At 35.4% G+C, this 24,772-nt stretch overlaps 1 protein-coding gene across 5 annotated transcripts in view; it reads left to right on the top strand.

The window, feature by feature from the left end:
- LOC139969044 (synaptotagmin-15-like) overlaps window positions 1-24,772 on the top strand; it is a 150,542-nt gene that overhangs the window by 114,546 nt on the left and 11,224 nt on the right. For all 5 annotated transcript variants that reach the window (XM_071973771.1, XM_071973772.1, XM_071973776.1 and 2 more), the window contains 2 exons: window positions 870-1,212; window positions 19,136-19,262. In XM_071973771.1, the coding sequence (XP_071829872.1) occupies window positions 870-1,212; window positions 19,136-19,262 (470 nt within the window). The remainder of the gene's footprint in view (window positions 1-869; window positions 1,213-19,135; window positions 19,263-24,772) is intronic.

The raw sequence follows: 24,772 nt of genomic DNA, 5'->3' as shown, positions 1-24,772 counted from the left end.
TTGCACTGTAAATAAGTACATGAAAGCTTATATAAGAGATTCATGCCCGTGAATGTCACGCTTGCATGAATTTTATTATGGAATACTACACTTACATTTACAACTGGAACTTTAATGGATTACATAAACAGCATTGTATGTCAATAACCTATACAACATACATCAGATTGCAAGTATTTTCCACAAAATGGAATTTCAATTTCAAGTTTCCTTTTATTGTTACGACGAAGCATGTAATCATTCTAATGGGCTGTTTGCCGTATACTGCACACAGTAGGCTATTAAAAACTTTCTAGGTAAAGTAATGTAAAGAGAAAGTTCATGCTACCTTTTCAATATTTGAGTTCCTATGGCAACGTCTGAAAGTTATCTTTGAAGTGACGTGCGCTTCGGATTACATTACTGTAATAATTTTTTCTTCTATGCATTCGATCTTCACTCTTAATTATAAATTTATGTCACGATTAGGTTACTACACAAACAATTTCCCAGTGAAACTAACATATCCCTGTAAGACACAATGGTTTAACGAATGAGCTGTTTTATCCCTGTCAAAACATCCCTTAAATTAGGTTAGAAAATTGTCATACGTAACTGACAATTATAATTAACTATAACATAGCCATAAACTTTAATGTATGGAATGTAGTACCATTTAGCGTTTTGTACTCCATATGTTTGTCTTAACTATTTTATCGTATGTATAACTAACTTATCGGGATATGAAGTGTCGGATAATGTAAACATTGTTAAACTATTTTGTGATAGTTATTGAGTTAGATCTACGACAATAAAACTTGGTATAGCTGTTTAACTATGTGACCGTATCATTGATATGACGGTTATATAGTCTTTTGTTCCACTTGCAGGTTGTATATTCATCTGAGCAAGATAACAGACCTTCCTCCAAGGAGCCAACGTGCACCCACCTACGATACCTTTGTAAACCTTTGTTTGCTACCTGACGAGAAACATTCTTTCAATTCCAGAACAGCCAAGAACAATCTAAACCCACCATTTGAAGAAGTCTTTACATTTAATGTGGATCGTTCGAGAGGTTTTGAGAATTACACATTACGATTGTCTGCTTATAATTCTGACTTGCCGCAGTGGTACAATGCCATTGGACATACTCTTGTGCCTCTATCAAATTGCGTGACTCCCGATGAGAAACCACAAGATTTCAAACGAAAACTAAGTAGGAAAGCCAAGGTAAGTTTCAATATCCTTTTCATCATCACAATCGCTTTTGTATGGCAATCAGAGAGAACATGAAGACAAAAGGCGTTATGAAAAACGATGGGATCAATACGTATACTGACTGCATGAAGGACAGATTTTAATTACATAAAATAGACAATTTGCTATCTGTTGCTAACTGTGAGCGTGTGGAGTGAAATGACCGTCCGCAGCCAAGCATGAATTCAGCGTCCAGAGATGAAAGACCTTATGTCAGATCCCGATTTGTCTTATAAAAACTGAAAGCGTTGTTGTCATTATTTAATGTTATTCAGTTTCGTTTACAATATAAAAATAATATATTAATATTTGATATATTCTTCATGCATATATTCACCGTTCCCCGTGTAACGAATAGTACTAACGGAATATAGAATACTTTGCGACGGTGAATACTAGCGTGGGTTGATATCCAAACTTTTGGATATTTGATCGTAATATGGAAACGTAGAGGCTATGACTGAAACACCTTTTTGTTTAATATAATTAGGAAATACTGTTGGATGTACTTATTTATTTAGAACACGTAACAGTATCTTAACATTGAGAAAACTTAGTTGTTGCAAGTGAAATGAATCTTGATGGTGATGAGAAAACCTTATTAAGTCTCTCCCTCATATCTTTCCAAGTACCAATTTGAATCAAGGAACGTTTCATATATCTCATTTAAAGTCAGCCGTCATTTAGTTTCAAAGTCCTGTATTGGCTTTAGAAGTCATTTTTGTTAAATTACTTACTAATATTCAGACATAGATACTCAGTCTTCGATCGATTTCAATCAACTACAATGTCATTAAATGACGAGTGTAACGCTAAGCCTAATATCACCGTTCACATTCTTCAAGGTCTCTTTAAATTAGACGTTCATATATGTATATATATATATATATATATCTAAGTGTTATCAGAAATATGAAGGAGTGAACTTGGCAGTCCAAACTTGCTAGAGAAATATTCAAGTGAATCAAGAATCTGGGAAAGAATGTTATTAGTATAATACGTATATTATATATGTATAACTTTTGAGGCAAACACACAGTTTGGTACGTGGTTGTTTCATCTTTTCTTAAAGAAGTTGGATAAAATTTGTCTTACTTTCAAAAATAATTAACCAATGTTTATGCAAGAACATATGTTAATGTAAACTAAACCAAATAGAGAAGTAAACATTTGTAGAGCACGTGACCTAATATCTATAGGTGTATGACACTGCACGTGACCGTACTAAGACACTAGGAAGTTTGGTAACTGAGACCAACAAACAGTGAAAGGTGTATTCCAGTCACCTAAGGAATTACCTACATGGAATTCCACATGTAATTGATTATACGTAAAACCTTCAAAGACGAGCTGAAGCTTTGGGGTTGATAATGTGTTAACTTCTTAATGTCACGGTCAAGAGAGGAAAGTCTGTTAGCCTAGTCTAGGCATCGTCTTCCCCCTCAGTGCTCAATAAAGTGAACAGTGTTACTAATCATACTTGAAGAGCAATTATTCCATTTCAATTTATATATGTTGTATATTGTAAGAGTAAATTTACTCCCCCCCACCCCCCCCCCCCCCTTAAAAACTTAGATCGTAATTTAAGGAAAGACGAGGCACTGTCATACATGAAAGTTGAATAATATTTGCTTTCTTAAGAAACTTTAAAGAAAGTGGAAAAAGTACCATGTTTGTTTTGTTCGCTGGGGAAAGCGATCTGCGTTTTAATCGAATGTCTGTGATGCATGTGTCACCTGAGGAACCTTGAAAATCTCGTAACTTGGAAGTCCTCACAAAGAATAAATTTTTTACATACAGTCATTTCTGTAGATTAAAACAGATTAACACGTCAATGGAATGCTACAGGGTTAATCAAACTTCCACGGACCTGAAATAGCCCAGCCGATACACATAGCTAGCTATATTAGAATCGGGTGAATAGTCAGACGGGAGGGGCTTATGAGGAAATAATCGTGTTTGTTTCACCAGAGAGTTATTGCTTCACCATCACACCTATATATCTAAGTCATGAAAATGTCATCAAAGCTGTCGAATTGGAAGCCTATTGAGAACCAATGTAATGCAGCTCAGCTGAATGCAATGCACTCAGTTCGTAGTACAAATTTAAGGTGAAATGTTTGGACGCCTTATCAAAGATGATAATACTTACTATAATACACCAGTTATAGATTTAACATATTTCATATCAAATTGGGAAGATAACTTTAGGATGTTTATGATCACTGTACGTCATTGTGTGTCGTCATTATCGAAATAACATACAATCACTATCGACATCCCTGAAACAATGTCATCAACGTAACACACACTTCTTTATATATTTATATGATAATGCAAGGAGACACCTTTAAGATCGGGGAATTTGAAGTCTGTCCAATTAGTTATAGTGTGCATCAACTCTAAGCACATTTTTAAGTGACTCTATTATGACGATCATCTCATAAAGTTTCACTAATTAATAACGTTGTGTCTTTCAATTAAGTGGTGGCTTACTATATAATTTTCTGAAGATTTGAAACGAGACTTCAATAATAAATAAAAACAGGCTTGCCGAAGTAAATGCGATATCTTAAAGAATGACGTCATACGCACGTCACAGCTACACTGCGATATCAGAAAGTGTCTGCGTTTGCTACTATCTATCATGCTGCGCAACTGAATCTAAATAAGTAACACAAATGCCACCAGAAAAAGGCATCTTTTCTGAAACTGTTTCCAATGGTCATTGTTTATTAGCTGCAAAAATGCTAGATTTGTGCTCTTCAAAGCTAAGGTAAGACTGCAAGAAATTCGAGCAAAGAATTCCATGTCTCACTCTGGCGCCCTTATACAACTATACCGAGTCCTTTAGGGCATTAATATTCAAAATATCCAAGCTTTTGGCCAAATGTCTCATAAATATGATCGATCGTTTCAAGAAAGTTGAGGACGTACATTTCTCATTCACATACAAAGTCGCATAACTGTTAAATGTCTAACCGTTACTTTTATTGTAGAATACGATATTAAAGCAATCATGTTAAAGTGTTGTATGTTCTGACGTGTCGTAATATACTGACTAACATGGTCTAATGCGCGCCTAAAATCAGTTCGAACGTCGAATTTGGACAGGGTGCTGTCATTTTCAGAGTACATCCAACATATTAAACGATGGAATGTATTATATTGAAAACACATGTGCAGATGAAATTTGGATCAGAATTGACAAAGTTGTCACATTTTCTTCTTCTTTGATTGATCTCCATTGGTCGCATGAGGCGTTTCACATCAGTACTCAAAGCTTTCAACCATAACATTAAGTCACATTATGCATAACAAACTGACAGATTTTTCTCATCCATTTTGGTTGAATGTTAATTGAACTGTAGATGATATACTATTCCTCTATACGTCAGACATCTGTTATGAAAAATGTAGTTAGAACAATTTAGTTGATTATTTGAAAGGACCCTTAATGAAAATCATTACAATTCTATGCACAGTGTTGATAATACCACGTCAATAATAAGGTTACCATCTCTCTACCCTGCTTCGTTCCTGGTGACCCCTGGTTTACTGATATTTTCTTTGTTTATTAATTCTTAGTATGTAAAACTCAAGTTATATCTCAAACAGGTACACATTCACTGGTTTGATAGAGTTTATGACTGTAACAAATTATGTTTACAATGGCCTACGTTGATACCACACAAAACGTTAGTTGCAGCCATTTACTGCACGGTTTGGTTTCAGTACGAAGTAAATTAACTACCAAGATACCAGAAAACCAGTATAGCAATGAAGTAGCAGTGTCATTATATCAGTAGCCGTTTTCATGATTATAATGCCTACATATGTACAAAGAAACAAACAAGTCACCCTATGTCAGGCTAACACGTGTGTAAAAACCCTTTGTCCATCATATAGTCACTTATGTCAGGCTAACACGTGTGTGAAAACTCTTTGGTCTTGTCATCTTTCGTAGGCTATTTTCCCGCCATCTAGACTCACTCCATGCATCATATTGTCAAAGTACGCAACTATATATCAATCTTAGAATTGCAATCAAGTTTACCAACAATGCGCGTGTAGAGTAAACCAATTCATCTTCTTCAATTAATCGCCTACGGCGGCTTAGAGATATTTCGTCGATACCTTCGTAACATTTTTTTTGTCTAAAAATGACATTAGTGAGCCTCTGAAGTACTGCAAGTTGTTCTGTAATTGGAATTCCTTTAGTGTCCCTCTAGTAAAGTCGTTGTTATCATGCGATGACTCCAAGCGCATTGTCTGTCTGTTCTATCCGGTACATGGGATCAATACATGCGCTAATCGACGGTAAAGCGTACTCGTTTGGAGTGTGTTACATCCCTGTCGGCTCATTTCCTTGAAAGAAGAGATAGTCTTCATGTTATTTGGGCATTGATCAGTAAACATGTGATGTTTTAAGCAGCTGCAACTGTTAGTACTCGATCACATGTTTTAGCGAACAAAATATCAAACCCTCTTCCATATAAATTTGGGAGATTTCAATTTTCCAACGAAATCGATGTGCAAAGTGCAGCTAACTGATCATTTACAACTGTCCATTCTCAAACATCTGTTTTATTCATTTAAAAAGTGTCAGTTCTGTTCAACCGTGAAACAGCAAAGACTGTCGGAAAGGTTGTTCGCAGCATTTTGCTAAACGTCATCCAAAGCAGTAAGGCTTTAGTCAGTTTTGAAGCATGAAGTGGCTATATCTACATTTTTACATTGCATTCAGGTCCCGATCCGGGAGTGTGGGCTTCACGTCCCCTCCCACTACCCACCCCCCCCCCATCACCATTCCCGCCCATCTTCACCGTCACACACGTAGGTCTATTCAAAGGTATATATAGTTATTAACTCAACCTTGCTTTGCTAAAAAAATAAATAGACGTTATGTACACGTGAAGTAAGCTTCTAAATACAAATACTTCACGCTTACCGTACCTTCAGGAATTGAAACGTGACTCTTGATAGTCTAACCATTTCGGGGTAGTGGGCAGGACGTTTCTGCGAGATAGGTAATAAGTTGTGAACAATGCAGTTGTTAAAAACATACGTAGTTTTACTTTAGCTTAACATTTAAGCTGGGTAATTATAATATAATAAGCTGATCATTACTTTGGAGTACAAACTAAAACATTATACAGCGTGGGTGCTTATTATGTTCTTTTCAAAACCGATTGAATCCAGCATAATAATCAAAGCGACAATCAATTTATTTTAATACGTAGGACAGTCTTCGCTCAACAAATATTTTTTTTGGGGGGGGGGAGGGGGGATGTGGCACAAGTTTTATTGATAACTTTCCAGTAATTTCTATGCATTCTAATCACATTGCTTTAAAGGGTGATTATTCTCATACCAATATTCTAAATTTGTTGCATGCAGGCTTGACGGGAGGGGGAGGGGGGAATTGGTGAACCTGGAAAAATATGGGATATATGAACAGTGCGCATAGGGGCGATGACATAGTAAATCCCGTGGCCCGAACAGGCTTTCGACGCCCCTGCTTACACGTGACAATTATGAAAATCTCATATTCTGTGAGTATTATCCCCCTGTTTAATAAACAGAGCATACCATTGTTTTGTTTTTTAAATACGTGAAATGATCATAATTCTGTAATAAATAAGTCATTTTTAAATTTCAAAATAATATCTTAAACTCCAGGTAAATTACAGTTATGAGTCTGCACGTTGAAATAATTATTTATACCGAAAGTTGCAGACGACTACAACAAGTTATACACGTCGGATAAGAATACACGAGCTTTGAAATAGGATACATAAAGCCATTCCATAAAACAATGTAATTTAGCTATCTAATTAGTAAATCAATCAAACAACCACTAAGATACATGTCACACTCTCAGAGGTTCTATCAAGGTATTTTACACGCTTATTAAAATCATGAATAATTATGTAAATTCGAATAAAATTGTTGAGAAACTGAGATGAAAATTTAGGTTCTTTAAAGAAATATATATTATCTTTTGCACAGGCTGTATATAATGTGACTATACCTCTTCATCGTTAGAGCGATAAACGCTTCATAGCTATAGTTTTTGAGATCAATACCTGTTTGGCCAAGTAATTACAGAATATATAGAAAACTATACATTTCTGGAAAAATGCGGCAATTGACTTTTAGGCTATATCACCCCAAAGGGAATTTTCATGAAATTTCAGAACCAATTTGTTTTTTAATAACGATAGGATATTAAAGGTTTTCATAAATATAACATTGATTGATAGCGTTCATCTGGGAGAAAGATTCGAATTCACCTTGTCTCAATTGAATTTAATTACACAGTTAAAGTAAATTTACATAAACATGCCATCACACCTGATTGCCAAAGGTTTCTCTTTAACTCAGCTAAAGGCGAAATCGACCGTAATTTATTTGATTTTGCTAAGAAGAGTTCTCAAAAAAAGTGATAACGTGTTTACCTTCAATATATATAGACGGATATATTGTTCTGCATGACGGAATAGCTTGAACTGTGGCGGGGAAAAAATCCCCAAGGGCACCTGCAAATTCTTATATACATTTTATTTAATATTCTGGAAAACTGGAACCTTCATCAAGAGAAAGTAGGGATATGGAAGGTCGTTAAAATATGATGAGGTGATTTAAATGCCACAAAAAAAAAGATCTTTCTTGATTAGCCAGCGTCATGCACCGTGTCGGCGTATCTATATATATATATATATCCTCGCCCTTTGTATTGTGAGCTGGATGATCTCCCATACAAATGTAACAATATGTAAAGTATGTGTGAGCTAGTACGTGAATATCTCGAACGCCTATGACAATAATAGTGTAATAAGTTGTTCTGAAGTATATATACGCTAACGAACGTGTTAAAACAGAGAGTCTTATATACAGACTTATACAGATGTACCAATGTGAAGTTTAATGTATAATATTTCAATACGATCAGCCTATGTAAACATGTAGGATCATAGTTTTATATTTGAACTCATTGTATTGAGATATTACTTTCTCATTTCCCGGTGGACTATGTGGCCTAAAGCTTATAAACCGTTATTTTGAAGTTGTAGACGATTGGAAATATTAATTGTGGATTCGCAAATCACTAGAATAATTTACGTTTGATTTCCGATTACAATTACAGTTTACAAATTTCAATTTATCTCCATAATATTTTGACGATAAGTCCCGCCAGAGTTTTTTGTTTTATAACAAATTAATGAAAATACTGTGTTTCTCTTACATTTGCTTCCAAACGAACGTAGACCACGACACACACCTTCCATAAAAACTTGGACAATTAACAATTGTTTGTCGCAGATTCGAAATAGAATACATTGTCGCCTTCATTACAAAATGGGCAAACAAAAAATATTAAATTAATGATAACATCATCAAGTCCTCTATCTTCATGTGTTTTTAATTCCGACAAAGTTGCTTAGCAATGTGTTGTCAAGGTTACCAGATGATTGACCAGGCTCCTACATGACAATGTTCTCAATAACAACGTTCATATGTTTGAATAACAGATACATAGCCAAGCAATCGACCGTTGCTTGAGGAAGAGTGTCCCCTGAAAACAACAGGTTTAAGTTACAACATCAGTTGTGCAATCATATCGTATCATTCTCGAATTAAGGTTGACGTCACTGCACCCGGCGACCGTAGTCTCTGTTCAAGCACAATCACCTCATTAAAGTAAAAACAAAAACAAATGTTAACTCGAAGTTCTGTCTCTTCACGCGGAATTACTCCAAGGCACACTCTAGGTAGTGTTATTTAAGTGCATATATAAGTAGTCGTCGAGATATAAAAATTGTTGCAATAGCATATTATTTCAGAACTATTATTAATTTAATGAATTCATTCATTTCATTTAATATTAATAACTTACCTCATTATACAACAAACCAGAGGACTGTGACAAACACACACAATAAAATTCGTTTGAAGACATCTATACATCCACTTAAATGTCAATATTTAGAATGTTACTCGGATTTCATTGTGGTTGTCTTCATTTCATTAAAAAACATTTTCGTATTTGAACAGTTGTTGCATGCAGTGTGATCAGTGAACTGACAGGGTGCAGGCATAAGACTGAATTTCCATGTCTTGGAGAAGACCAACTGACGACGTATGTATTAGAATGACTGAGATAGTCAGTATAAACATCGATAAATAAGAAAACTTTCTAACAGTTTCAAGAAATGACCTAATGTCCTGATTTGAATGTTTAACAAATGTTTTAGTGTAATATGTTTCCGTCAGGATAGAAGGCTGTCGAAACGCATAGTCTTTGCATAGCTACCGGTATTGTTTGTCATAGATAAACATCAATGACGTTTTTAAATTGATAAAACACATGTTAATGCATTGAATATATGAAGAGGCTTAGGTTAACTTAAAGATTGTGCGAGGATTCGCTCAAGACAATTGAAAAGCTGACAGCAGCCTCAAACTTCCAGTAACAGTAAGTCATTGACCTCTGAAATTGTGAAACAATTTATTCCAATAATCGACTGCTGATGGCAATTATCTTGGTTACAGTGATAGATTGTCAAACAATTTGCCGACGCAGCGTCCATAACAGATATTCTTTTCTTTAATTAACAATTCATTATTGTACGTGTTTTTCTCATCTGTGTAACACGCCGTCACATTATTTGCGTATGATGGGGATCTGAACCTTATAGTAGACATTATATACTATGCATCAACAACTTGACATGCTAATGTAATATAAATGCACTTTAAGTTCGGCCTCTTAGCTTTCGATGTTCTTACTTCGATATAAACAACATACAAGCAACTCAGTAAACGACAGCTACATGTATTTCTAAAATACCATCTAATCAACATTGTAATTCTTTGGTAATGCCAAAGTTCTGGATAACACATCCATAACTTTTTTTTTGAAGTGTTACAGCTGTGATATGATTCTGCACCTGGTTTTCATAACTACCACATTCATATTTATGTTGTTAGTGGTAAAAGTACAGGAAAATGGAAATTAATCAGGTTTACAGACATAAAAAAATTGCTAGAACCCTCCCCGAGCAGCCCCCGCCCCCTCCTCTCCCACTACAGAAATAAAAAAAAGATACTGAACAAAAAACAAAAGTCAGAGCAAAACATCCTCGTTTCCTTGTTTTCCTCCCAACCACTGGTTTCGCCGAATCTCTTCTTTAAACTACTCACCAGTGTCCCCTGTAGAATGCCGATTCCATTTGGCATCCTCTCTGGATTCAAGTTGGTGGGATCGATTTACTTTCCCAGTTCGAACTCGCTTGACCCTCAAGTTGTGATTATTCTGTTGTGAGATGTGTCTTTCATTTTCGTATGAGAAATCCGTGGACGGCTCAGTGGTGTGAGTGGGGAAGGTACATGTGGCCGTTCCCCACCTCCATCTTCAGTCGAAGGAAAACGATCAGTCTGGACTTTTTGGGGGGAATTAAAAGTAGTTGTTTGCGTTTAGACCTAACTATAAGCCTGATTGATAGTTATATCGAAAGTTATAATTTAGAAATAAATATTCCTTTAATAAGCAACACTTGCCGTCTAAATTTGATTTTGGTCTTGGAGAGGTCCACACGCAGTGCACCCTCGACAGGAGAGTCGGATTCAACGATTCCATACAGTCACATTCCGCATGCAGCCCGTCCTCAATTGTTCAAACCCCACCAATTTCAGTCCGGGGGCGGGGGGGGGGGGGGCTGGAATCCCCTACCCACTATTTGGGAAGTGTAGTGCTATGTGTTCCTTTATTAAGCATCTGTACCTTTTCATAGTTTTCCATACATAAATATTTCAATGAAAAATTTAACTTGACAAACTATCTAAAAGCCAACGTTAACAAAAAGTGTACTGTAGTTGAACTAGTAAACATTTTAAACATGGGCAATATATAACTGCAAGTACCATACATAACAGCTGGAGAGCTCCTTGAACTCTCGAAACATTGCAAGGTGTCTTTCTGAATTACCATCTTGTTATACAGGAACGAACGATACATCGGGTTTGATATCCATTGCGAAAAGACCTCGTACAAGAAGTCACTCCAAAAGGTCTTTGGTTGCTCTGTTGAATGAACAAACAGAAGGATTCAATGCAGTTGTTGAAAATGGTAAACAGTTATCTAACCGTTCTATGAGATATGTAAGGGAACTCTCAGCTCTCCATGCCGAACAAAAATGTTACTTGCGGTTACATTTAGGTTGAATATATTGTCCAACGTCATAAGTGCGTCACGCAGTTGTGATTGAGGAAAAGATTTAATGCAATGTCGGACATTTTTATTTTAAGCAAATAATTTATATTTATTTACAGCCTACAATTAAACGATACATCTTAAGCAAATGACATTGTTTCTTAATACCAAATCGTGCCCCGGTGTTTGAACGATAGTATAATGCCTAAAGAGGTGTCCTTCCTCCAACACAATGATTAATGTAAATAACCCTATATATTTATCAACTTAAAGTAAACATGGGATAAATAATGAATAAAGACAAAACCATCAGTCTGTCCCATGGCCAATGCTTCTAATTCATTATACACAAGTATCGTATACAATGTATACAACCGAGTAGGCAGCAACCGACGAAGAAGAAAATACATTGGTGCCTATAATAAATACAGTTTCCTCCAAGCTCGAAAGCAATTTGAATAATGTCGCGAATGTAAATCAGTCAGTGAATTGTTAATCAAAAATCATTCAAAAGTAATCTAACACGAAAGGGATGCTTTTAGAGGTAGATTCTGATGGTATTGCTGCAGTTAGCAACGAAAGAAATTTACAATATGGTTATATTGGCCCCAAATATTCTATAAAGGGTAGAAATGTTACCGCTGTAAAATCTGCATCTATTTATGCATGCCCTGGGGGTCTTCCTGCGTGCAGAGAATTCTTGTGTCGTGATGAGAAAGTAGGAGGCTGTAGTGTACATCAGTAGGGTTATATATCTAAGCCGGCTTTCATTGAGTAAGCTCTGTGTAGTTTGTATACGCCTATAGGAAGGTATTATCTCTGTTCTTCAAATATTTCGTGTATAAGGATCAACGCACATATTAAAGTGCGGATGACTTGTTCATTGTAGCATGACTATGCAGCCCAAAGTCCTGTTTTAAATTCAATAAAACTTAACGTGCATGTAATATGATAGGTAAATGGTTCAAGATGTGCAACGATTTCAGTTTGTTGATCTCTAAACTTCTCATTCCTTAAAGCAGAGAGGTTGTGTCCTGATCTGTACGCTGTTGTACTATAATGTTCTATTAACTTATAAAGAAGTTATAAAGAAGTACAAACACTGTTAATGGTATCATTTCTTGTTGCACAACCACATTTAATCATTTCAATTCAATTAGTCTCTAAACAGACAATTGTAATATAAGTTAGATACACCTGGACTGATCGTTCTGCACTGAATTCATAATTCATTTGACAAGTTGTACAAAACTTTGCACATTTCGAATACAACTGCTTGAGTACAATCTCAATAGAATGCCTATTGGTATGCATACGAGTACAACAAACAAGGTTTTACTGCAATAGTGCGAGTTTGAATACGTAAGTTTGCATTACTTCCTAAACTTCTATTTAAAATGATATAATTTAGAGTACAACTATAGGAGTACACATCTACTAGTAGAGGTAACTATGACAGAATACTAATACTGACTCAAAACAAGTTTGACTATCGTGGTAACACTCATTCTGGTTTGATAATCACTTTACATATGTTATATTAAATGTGTTCATATTAATATTAGCCCCACAAAATTGTGTTTCCTTCTCCTTTGTAGGCTATGACCGGATGTTCAATCATCAATCATCAATCAAATCCATAATCAAATGGCTAATAACCCGCAGGATATTCATTAACGATCTCCTTTATTTCATCATATTTTCTTCTTGATCACGTTTTTTAACTTTAAATGTGCAGTTTAAACCCTATAGTCTGAGGCTTCTTATACAACGCCAACTTAGAGCTAAAACAAAGATAAATTATAATGCACATATGGTTATAAAAGAAGTAGCAACATTCTGTAGGGTTACTATGCTCGAATTAACATTTTGAGGACATTGTCTCTCATTCTAATACATAATTCTAATATATAATTTTGAAAATATTGGATATGCCTGCGGTAATCCCCTGTTGTGTAAGAATACATAGTCAGGTAGAATTCAGTGTAAGCCGGGACGGATCCGGGATTTTAAATGGAGGGGTCTGTCCCATGAGGTCGTTAAAGCTGACTCGCATGTAAATTAGTCCGTTTACCATGCAGAAAAACAAATTTGTACTTAGAATGGTGCATTCTAAGGTATGGGCTTTACATTACGTATTTATACTTAGGTCTAACAGCAAGGTTGCGATATTTACTACTTTTAAATTATGTGAAGGTTTGAAAAAGTCTCAGAGAAGGAGGGGTTACAAACCCTCATACCCCCAAATCCCACCCCCCCCCCATGCCCGATCCACGGCTCGTAAAAATTTCACTTGTGAAGTATTGAATAATTCACGTAAAATTTGGCAAAATAGGTGGCAGTAAAATGAAAGTACAAAACTGAAGCTGACACACCGTCCATTGTGGCAACTTTCCTGTCGATTTTTCTTTTTCTTTGGAACTGATCCTTGACAAGTGATATGAAGTTTGCCTCTTTAGAAATGAAATAAAAATGTAAGAGGCTTCTTCAAATTTCCAGAAGCAAGTAGGGTGATTTCTTTTGATGAAATCGCAAGCGAACACCAGAGATCCTTAAACCGAGAGCATTTGAATGCGCGACCTGCATGCACTCTTGAATAAGAATTACGCGAGCTTGCTGATATATTCAATGAGTGGAGCAGTCTTGTTAAGATTTCAAGTGTTTTAATGTTGTTTAAAATAGGCCAACCATTGAATGATATTTGAAGGAGAGTACAAAGATGACAAAAGGACGTACATTACTTCCGGTTATATCGATGGCGAATGTTATTTGCAATACTTAATTATAGTGAAACATGCAGAAGGTCCTTTTTTTCTTGATTTTACTTTTTTTTGGGGGGGGGGGTGCTTTTAAGATCGGATACATCTTATCCCATAAATAAGATGCCTTCGTTTCGGTTTTTGTTGATACAGTTAGCAACGCTCCGATATGGGTTGTTTTACATGAAAGAGACAAGAGTTTCGCTGTTCGGTTATATCATGGCAAGTAGAAGGACGTGGTTCAAATGCTGTGTGCTTGTATCAGTACTTCCTCAGGAGAGGTCTCATGCAGGGGGTATAAGCTTCCAAAAAGTGGAGGCACAACATTAGAAAGGGCACTTTCTCATTCCACAACCACCACTCGTTATGCTATAAACCGATACACACCGGCCATATCACTTAAATATATATATGATGTGTTAGTATGCTATCAATACTATTATGGTGCACGTGAATAATTAAATTAAATATGAAAATTAACAAACGCTTAAGATATCCAAAAGACAGTTCTTCATCAAACAGTTCTTCATTTTATTTGCCATTTGTGGGGGGCACGTGCCCCTAGTGCCCCCGGTTCCTACCCTCCCCCCCCCATGGTCTCACGGAATGCTAAATTCGAAAATGTCATAGAAAATGATAATTATTTAGCATTGGTATCCTTCTTTGTCTTAGATATTATACTGTTTAAAACGGAAATGTAAGCCATAATGAGTTTCTCAATTTGTAATTAAAATTTTAAGAATTTAACTGTTGTTTTGCAACGAAGGACAAATGTCCTAAAAATAACAATAAGCAATACATATCTCGCGCTGAAGGTTTTTGATTTATTTTTGTCGATTGAGAAAGGGCAAATACTGTTGATTGTCTTCCATTGGTGTTTTGTTGTCATGAACATTTTTTTCCATAAAATCGACATTGCGGAAACATAATCACATTCTCGCATATTCGTACATAACTTAAAATTAAACAATCAATCTTTTATACAGAAGATTGATCGATTATTTTCCAGGGTACTTAAAATTACCCTTTCGTTTTATTCACATCACTTAAATGACTTTAATCTGCCCACCGAGGTAAAGGAAATATTGGAGGCATGTACAATAGTACATGTATGTGTCTTTCAAACTAACCCTTCTAGACGTAAACAGATGTTGTGTGGTTTGTTAATGGGATTTCTTTGGGCAACAACATCTTGTTTTGTTGCTCAGGAGGATTTAGAGAGAGTGAGAGCGCGCAAATAGAACAAAAGAATGAAGAATCGTATATACGTCAGAAATCTTGAGCAAAGTATGGTTGTCATGAACTTCGGATGACGTCATAATTTTCTAGCATTCAGTCCGTGATGTCAAAGATGTTTGTTTCTATCCTCTATGGACACAATAAACAAACCGGCAGAAAGGACTTTTTGTTAACAAAAGGACAAAATGCTAATTATTGGATACCACAGTTTCAATAAGGAGACTAAGTCAAAGATTTACCGAGTACATTGTTTACCTCGGCTACTTAGAAATTAACTTTTAAAATTATCAAAGGCCAAATTCTGTCAAAGTTGGACTCAATTGTTATTATTCCTGAATTTGATTGATCAATTTATTTTTGTGTTAAAGTTAGATGAACGAACATTGTTTTTAATGTTGAGCCGATTATTGTTTGCGATATCTGTATCGACCAATATTTGCAATATCGGCGGCATTTCCTATCGGTAAAATTAAGCCTCATTGCCGATAACGGCAACTGATATGAACCAGTCAGGCCACTAGTAGTCTTTATAGCACTTGACGGTCGAAAAATGGATCACATATGGCCATGGGCGGCGATCCTGGGTGGAGGGGGGATATATCCCCCCATGAAAAGGGGTGGATGGGATGTAATGCACCATATCCCCCCCCCACCAAATGCCAGGGATAAGAATATTTTCATGCCTACATTTATGCATCTTCGTTAATGTACGGCTCTTTCTTAGCTTCATTTCTCGCCTACCATAAACGCAGTGCGATCTTTTCAAATAAAGCGTCTTTATAAAGCAAAAATAGTTGACTGTAGGCTTCATTGGCCCTATAACAACAAAATGTATTATTGCGCCCACGGTATTGATATAGTACATATATGCACCCTCATAGTATTCATATAGGCCCTATAGTAGGCCTACACACGTACATGTTCCCTCGAACAGCTGAGAATCTCATGTAACCAGGGTAATGCTTAATACACGTTTCACCTGGATGCCCTAGCAATCGGTACCTAGGAATGTAACTATGTGTAATTGTGTATTGCATGTGTATAGGCCTATAATAGCCTGCATGAGGCCATTTTCTTCATCGAATAATATAAAAGAGCTCTCGAACATTCTAACGTTGCGCCTGAAACAAGATTGACAGGGGCAATTTTCCCAAAATAACACCCGAAATTAAAAGAAAAAGTATTTTGGATCCTGATTATGAGATATTTCGGACATGACATCCCTATTTTAAAGTTGGGTATATGCCGCTTGGAAACCTCGGGAAGTGCCGTTTCCGGCCATCTAGAGGGTTTGTTAATCCCAAAATGTTCTTGTACGCTTCGCGCCAACCCATGGTGGCGCTACGCTTAGATAGTCAACAAGGTCATATCCCCCCCCCCCATCGGAAGTACGGATTGCCGCCCATGCATATGACACCATTTTGCATTTCAGCCCTTCTTCGAAAGCAAAAATTGTACACCCCTCCCCTTAGACCCATCCCCCAGGACGGCGATCATTCATGCCAGGCGCCCCCCCCCCCCCCCCCATTGGAAAATCCTGGATACGCCCCTGTTCCTAAATTGGTTTTGTAAAGAATATCATGAATACAGTGTGTTAAACATCGATGACTGATGAAAAGATTGTATTTTGAGAATCAAGTTTGCGTATCACTCTTTTTGCCTGTTGGTTTACGAAATATTTCACACACCAAGAACTTGCTAACTTTGGATATGCTTAGTTGTTAGTATAACCAGCTAATGGTAGGATATCATTTTTTACGTAAATTTAAAAAAAAAAAAAATAAGAAAATGTTTTCGCATCGGTTCTGTTATACATAAGGGGTAGTTCAAGTTCTTATCCAGGATACGCTAACGTCTTTTCTACATGAAATCAGTTTTATTCATCACACGATGTCATCTTTTAACATTTTGGATAATACATTCGTGCAGCTGCTTTTGACCAGTTCGTATAAGATTTGCAGCCTAAGTGTTGAACGTAGTTGGTCAAACAGAGTAATGAATCATACAACAGAAGTAACGGGAAGGATAGGCTTGTGTTTTTCTATATATATGCTAGCACACAGTTTCGTCCATATCAACTTGGTGGGGAATATGATCGTTCATTTAAAAAGAGGTCAGGACTAGTGTTATAGAATACGCACATATATTTTACTAATTTACTAACGGGATTCCGCAAATGAGAGTTATACAAGTGGTTACTGTTTGTGAGTTGTGCAAACGATAACAACTTACGACAGCTGATTATAATTTGGATAGTTTATGTATTAAAGCATGACTTAAGGACGATTTGACCTTCATTCTGTCTGTTAAATAGTATCGGTATCGGCCGATATCGAGATTGAAATATCGGATATAGGCCAAGGGCGATTTGACCTTCATTATGTCTGTTAACTAGTATCGTTATCAGTCGATATCGGAATATCGAATATAGGCCAAAACCGATATTGGTGATACCAACACAAACACTAATTTTTTGATAAATGGCCTCTACAGAGGTGACTATTTGCGTCGAAGTGACAAGCTAACTTCAACACCAAACATCATGAATGACATTAATAACACGGTTAAACGACAAGCCTGGTGTGCAGGCAACCATGAGTGACCTTTCATGAACGCGAAAGCTGTGATGTTGCTCTCTTGGTAGCCTATAATATAAGCAGCGTTTACACCGCAATTGTCAACATGATATACATGTCAGCGTATATACACAGATGTACAGTGACATACAAATTTTTACCGTTCTTATTTTGAAAAATATGATAATTTTGACTTAAAAGCCTGGCGATGCATACCTAAATGTGTTGCGATTAAGACCTGAATTATAACTCCAATAAATGTAGCCTGAAGCTAATCCCAATATGCGATGCATATTGCTAATGTTTGATAAATTAAGAATGATCTTCCATGCATTAGAAGTGTATTTATATCTATCCACACAATAGAAAAAGCAGACACAGAATAACAGAGACTTTGTTAATGAATCTCTCGCTTCTGGATGTGAAATCAGCAACGATCCATCTCTATATGTTGTACACAAAAGGACTTACGACTCCATCGTCTCGGTCGCCTCTTACGTCCATGTGCAATTGAAAATTCGATATTTCTCGAAAAAGATTTTACCGCTTTGGCTTTTCATATGAAAGAATGGAAATATTGTTTATCCACAATAATTAGTCACTTTGTTTGTATGTATGTGTGTATATGGTTTATTGTCAGTGTGTATGTATTTGTGTTGTATTCTTACTGAAGACTTGAGCAAAATAATGCCAAATATATTTAAAGTAAGTCCTCAGATGTCATATAGCAAGAATGACAACATCCTCAGAAGAATAATATTGTTAAGGTTACGGTTGAAAAATGCAAATAAAAACAATGGGGTCATCAGTCTGAATGTAAAACACATACTGTGTGTGTCTTTTTTGGGGGGAGGGGGGTTCACTATCTATCGTGTTGCATTTTTTGTTATATTTGTATGCTTTTACATCACGTTTTCATATCTCATTTCAAATTAACTTTATGCTAACTCATTACGTTTAGTTACTGTTTTATCAAAACTAGAGTCGAAGGAATATTTAAAAGTTTAAAATTCGTACCATCATGACGTATTACCTTGTGTATAAATTAATGAATGCATCTATTTCAATTTTTGGTATTTTCTTTTATGTCTTTATATTTGACGCAGCTGTCAGAAGACCTAGGTCGAATTATGATCTCCTTAGCTTACCTTCCGTCCCTAGACCGTCTTTCAGTAGTTATTCTCAGAGTTCAAGACATTCCACTACAGAAAGGACTCAGCGAAGAGTACATTGGTGAGTATATATTTCAACCTCTCATATTTATTATACAAACATGTCTAACTAAATTTACCTATATTTGTGTCCCGTATTCGTAGATTAATAATCAAAAACTAAATTAGAATATATTAATCTGCCATTTGTTGATTGTTTTGAATCCTATTTCTGAGAGCTGTTGTGATTCTTTGTTCAATAAGCTCATGTATCCCCATCCCCACCCCCCTCCAACCCACCCTCTTTTACTATTGTTTATAATTTGCTTTGGTAGTCAATTATTATAAAGGTACTCCACAGTTACCGCTTTGCAATACCATGTCATCAGTTTTAAGATCACATGCGTACACACAGAATGATACATTGCTGTAATGCTATCATTTTGCCTCAGATATCAGTGAGGAATTAATTCTATAGTTAAAGTTGTATCTTGCCTCAGGTTGTAACTTTGCGACACCCCATCAAAGCTACGACAGACTGGAACTTGATTTCAACTGCTACCAGAACTAAAAAACAATAATCGTTGCTCGAACTAACCGAGCTATTGACGGTTTAATCTGTTTCAGATAATTTGACAATTTTAAAAGCAAGTAACATACATTAATTTTGATACACTGATGTAAGACCATCGGGTTTGGTGAAATCTGTAAAGAGGCTGTGCTATTTAAACCTCTAATTTACCTTGTTAACAAAAATATTTATACCTTTTTGATATAAAAAATTTGCTAATTGATACTTATTCATTTTGGTTATCTTAAGTTACATTTTAGCTGTCGAATTGGGTACCAGCCGAACATGAAAATGGTTCGTATTCACGTTATTTCAGCATAGATGTGTACACTGCATAACCCTCATAGGTTTGTACTCTAGTCGGGGACATATTGGAAATCTAGTTAAGATATAGTTACAAGATGAAACACTCGTGCTCGCGCATATAGGCAGGCTTGTACTAGCACCCGTACTTTAACTCATACCAAATGGTACTCTATTTGATCTCCTACTCAGTTCCGTACTATAAGTCTGTTACAACCATGGTTGTAATACATTCGACGAGGGAAGGTTGCTGGAAGGTTAAAGTCGATGGTTCTTATTTTAGAATATTTTATAAATATTGGCATAAATCATGCACTAAATTATAAACCTGTCACTAAAAGAAAATAACAGCCATTACATTTAACATAACTTTAGACTTAGTTTTATCCAATAACGCATCACAAAAGTGTTGACAAAATTGTTGAGATGCTATTTTCACGCTGCTATAAGCATATTAGTGTTACATTAATAAGCATCCACAGGATGGACTTGGTAACAGATTTATTATTAAGTTTCCAGTCACAAACAAGTCATTAGACGGATTGATCGGCGCCATTCCGATCTGTAGTTCTACTAATGAAAGGGTTTATTAGATAGTGATATAGAAATTATGACGGAGGTAACATTTTTACCTCATTCTCCTTTACATAAATGTCCCCCCCCCCACCCCGTTAAATTTTCATAGCAGGCATAGCAGGCTCTTTCATAGCAGGCTCTTTCATAGCTGGCATATCAGGCTCTATAGAAGTCAGCATTCTGAGATCTAATACATGCCAGTAGAATTAAAAAAAAAATCACATGTTATATTTATCATCTCACCCGTGCGATGGATTTAAGTGAATAACAGTTTCATTTTGATGTTCCATCATGTGCAAAATTTTCATTAATATCTTTTCCATTTTACTATTCGTGTTATATGTTCAAACTGTACAGTACAAAAGAAACATGAAGTTGCGAATATATGTCAAAATGTTAAGTGAAGCGAAACGAAAGGTTTACTTTGACATGTGACATGTGAGGATTGGTAAAATGTTGGTATTAAAAATCTGCCTTTAATGTTAATTAGTTTACGCCATCATTTTTTTTTTTTTTTTGAGAGTGAAATTCAGTTAACGGTTATTACTTTTAATGGATTGAGTAATAACAGAACAAAATGATTCCGTAATGTTCAAATCACTGAATTTTTTCATAAAGTTATGCTAAGACATTATTTGGCAAAAATAAAAAAGCGTAAGTAACATTCATAAAATATTATCAATTAGGTACATATCTATATAAATCAGGGAAAGGTCTGTTTGCTTCGTTAGTTACCCCATTAATAAACACCACCAATACTTCAGCTTTAAAATGCACAACTCGAAAAATGACTTTCTGAAATAACCAGTTCATAAGATGACTTGGTTATGACATCAAAGACTCACTTAACATATCAATAATACGGTTTGACATAGTACATACCATAACCTATTATGACATTTAGACGGCATCTGGTACAAAAACACCTCTTTTGGGGCCTCTTGAAGGTTTATGTTAGCACCCTTTAAAGTTTGATATATAGGTATTTTCACAAGTTTTTTTAATGTGGATAATATAAGGATGAGTCTGGTTTTGGGAAAAATGGAAAAGTGCATCACTAAGGGTTAACGAAACGGCCGCAATGTGCAAAGCTAATATGGTGGGGCTATTTGAAAATGTCATATTCGAAACATATACATTTAATAGGCTCGTTTAATGAGTTAATGTTGTTTCGTACTTGTGCAACTCTGTAGGTGTCGTTCTACAATTCAAGCATAAAACTAGAATGATGATACTCAAAAAATGCCAAAAACGTCACTTTTTATGTCAATTTAGGACTATTTGCCGACAAGCGGACTTACACTGCAATTTGTGTGGTTCTATGGTGTACGATAAAAACAGAAATACTTTGAACTTTTTACCCAAGACTAATGTTTCATTGCTCAGTTTATAACATGAGTGATAGTTTTGTAAAGTTATGCAGAATAGTATGTGAATTTGAGGTAACAGAAAAACAACTCTTTGCTTGAACTTTATAAGTACGATATAACACACTAATTGGCAAAAATATTATTGCATTTTCAGCCTTATGTCATAGCTTATCTTTATTATCAACTGCACTTGGTCGTAAGGAAATTGATGACAGAATAGTAATCCCAGTGCATCTTAAATTCCATTTTTCTTCCAAAAAAAAATCAATTTAAAGTAAAATAATTTTATCAAATTTGACAGTTGAAGGCACACCCCTATACGTCATATCAGAACTACATATTAGCAAACTTGTTGACAAATGTCTACTCTTTTTTTAATTTTTTCGCCTAGTTTTGTATCTTTTCTGCTTCTTTTTTAATTGATTTTGTTGACTGATAGTTCATCATAACAAATGAAAACAAGTTTCTTGTTTGAGATTTTTGAAGGACCTACTTTAAAAAAATGCTTGTTTTGAAAGTTTACTTCACTTTTTAATTGTTCTTTTCTTGCGACCAACTGAAGATTAAGAATGTCCATTATGTGAACTAAATTTGTTTATTTATGATCCATATTTTAAAAACGCCAGTTACAATTTCATTATAAACATGAAGATACCATATGTGTTGTCAGGTGACAAATACCACCGATAGTTCCCCTCAGTCGCTGCATGAAGTATCGTAAAATCACTACTCTATTCTATTTTATTGTACAATTATCACTATACAATTATGAGAACACCGACCTTAGCATAACATACCGTAAACATATAGGGAGTAGTTAACTGTACAGTTCATACTGTAAATTATGGGATGCTTGACCGGTTACAGGGTGATATTGTATTTTGGTAAGAGGTGGTGGGTACGATTCTGGTATTCTTTTCATCTTTAAATGGCTTTAGCGGCGGTTACTAGGGAAGTTCATGAGAGAACCAAATAGAGGGCGACATTACACAACTCCTATATTATATTCATATTTGAAAGTGCTGTACAGGTTACTTATTCGCATTAAAATTTGAATCTCCGAAGGTTTTTTTGATATTTTCTTGGCAAATACTCAAGAAACTTAGGGAATTTAAAAATTGTTCTGCTTTTACCATTAGATCAGTTGGATATAATTTACAAATTTATTAACTTGTTCGTAGGCTAAGGCCCCCCACGTTAGAAACATTATACGGTTTCACGGGGATTAATGGCAATTCCTTGCCTCCACAACCCTGCTTGATTCATCAGTTTGCATTCTACAATTACTGTTATATGGCTAACAACGCGGTGATGGAGTTTGCTAGCATTGAGAATAGTGTTACCTTTGCTTTATTTATGCATCGTCCCAGGATTAGTATTCCATTACCTGGCTTAACTTCTCCACTTTGGCGGATAATCTCCTCATGCCATGCATTAGCAAAACATTTCCATTACCAGTATTAATATTCAGTAAATGAACGAATATATACGTTACAGACTGAACAATGCTATTCGGAGATTAATGTCTTAACAACAGAAAATAAAGTTCAGTTAAATGGTAGATTGCTTGATTATTCAAATTTGAGCAAACTATCAGTCCGTTAATAAATGATGATTTATTTTCGAGATTAAGTTGTTTTCCAGTTCCTAATGTGAACGCCCGCCAGGCATGCAAAACTTCATGAAGCGAATGATGAGAATCACGAATGTAGTACGCAGTTTATGGTTGGAATAAACGTGATCATGATCATGTGTCCTGAATTTTAAAGTAATGTAAATATTTTTACTTCGCGTCGTTATAGCTGTGGATTTAGTTGTGCTCTTCGGACACGCAAAGAACCATATCTTCTTGTGTCGTATTTCTCTAAACAATTGCACAAAGAAACATATATATATATATATATATATATATATATATATATATATATATATGGTCAAAATAGTTATTTTATTTTCCCATTAATGTTTTGAAGGATTGCAGAATAAGTTTGTACATGGATAAAAATAAAAAATTCAAAAGGACTTTTTAAATACCCGATAGTATTCCAAACGATTAAGGATATAAAATGACATAGCGCCCTCTTTTCAATTCTTATACAGTCCTCGCGATTTGTTTATATTACAATGTTTGTGTGTTTTGTATAATGGTAATGATTAGTTTTTTTTTAATTGTTTTTCATATCTGTTGGTATAAGTACACGGATTCATTATGTTAATGAACTACAAAGCTACTGAAGTGTGTATACTTTCCGTCCTGTAAGCTAAACTGCATATTGCGTAGACATTGCATCCGTTAAAAATAATATTGCATCAATGTGTCTGATTTTTAGGGTATTTATAAATAAAATGTGTTCATGTTTAACGGCATGTTCTTTCAATCCTTCAGAGTCAAACTGAATATTGACAAGCTTAATTTACACATTTTACAAACAGACGGACAAAAGGTTTATTGATAAATCGGAAAAGAAGTATTTACTTTGCAGATTTTTTATTTGGATATTTCTACGCCATTTGTTTCAGATTCGCATTATCCAACACATATATGTGCGCCAAAGAAAATGTGCCAAATTAAGTTATTTTGGCTCAACTGGCTTTCCAAGACCATGTCAAACATGTTTATCTAACGTACCTGTTCAAACTAGGTTGAAGTACCTATGTTGCTGAGTTATTTGACAGATGTGTATCAAAATGCTTGCTTCAATATGATGGCATTATAATAATCACGGCAAGGAATCAGGAGTGTTGGGGCAAAGGAATTCGAAATGAAATCAA

This window comes from Apostichopus japonicus, chromosome 6 (genome assembly GCF_037975245.1).
Source record: "Apostichopus japonicus isolate 1M-3 chromosome 6, ASM3797524v1, whole genome shotgun sequence".
Classification (NCBI taxonomy): Eukaryota; Metazoa; Echinodermata; class Holothuroidea; order Aspidochirotida; family Stichopodidae; genus Apostichopus; species Apostichopus japonicus.
This window is presented reverse-complemented; position numbering and strand designations above follow the sequence as displayed.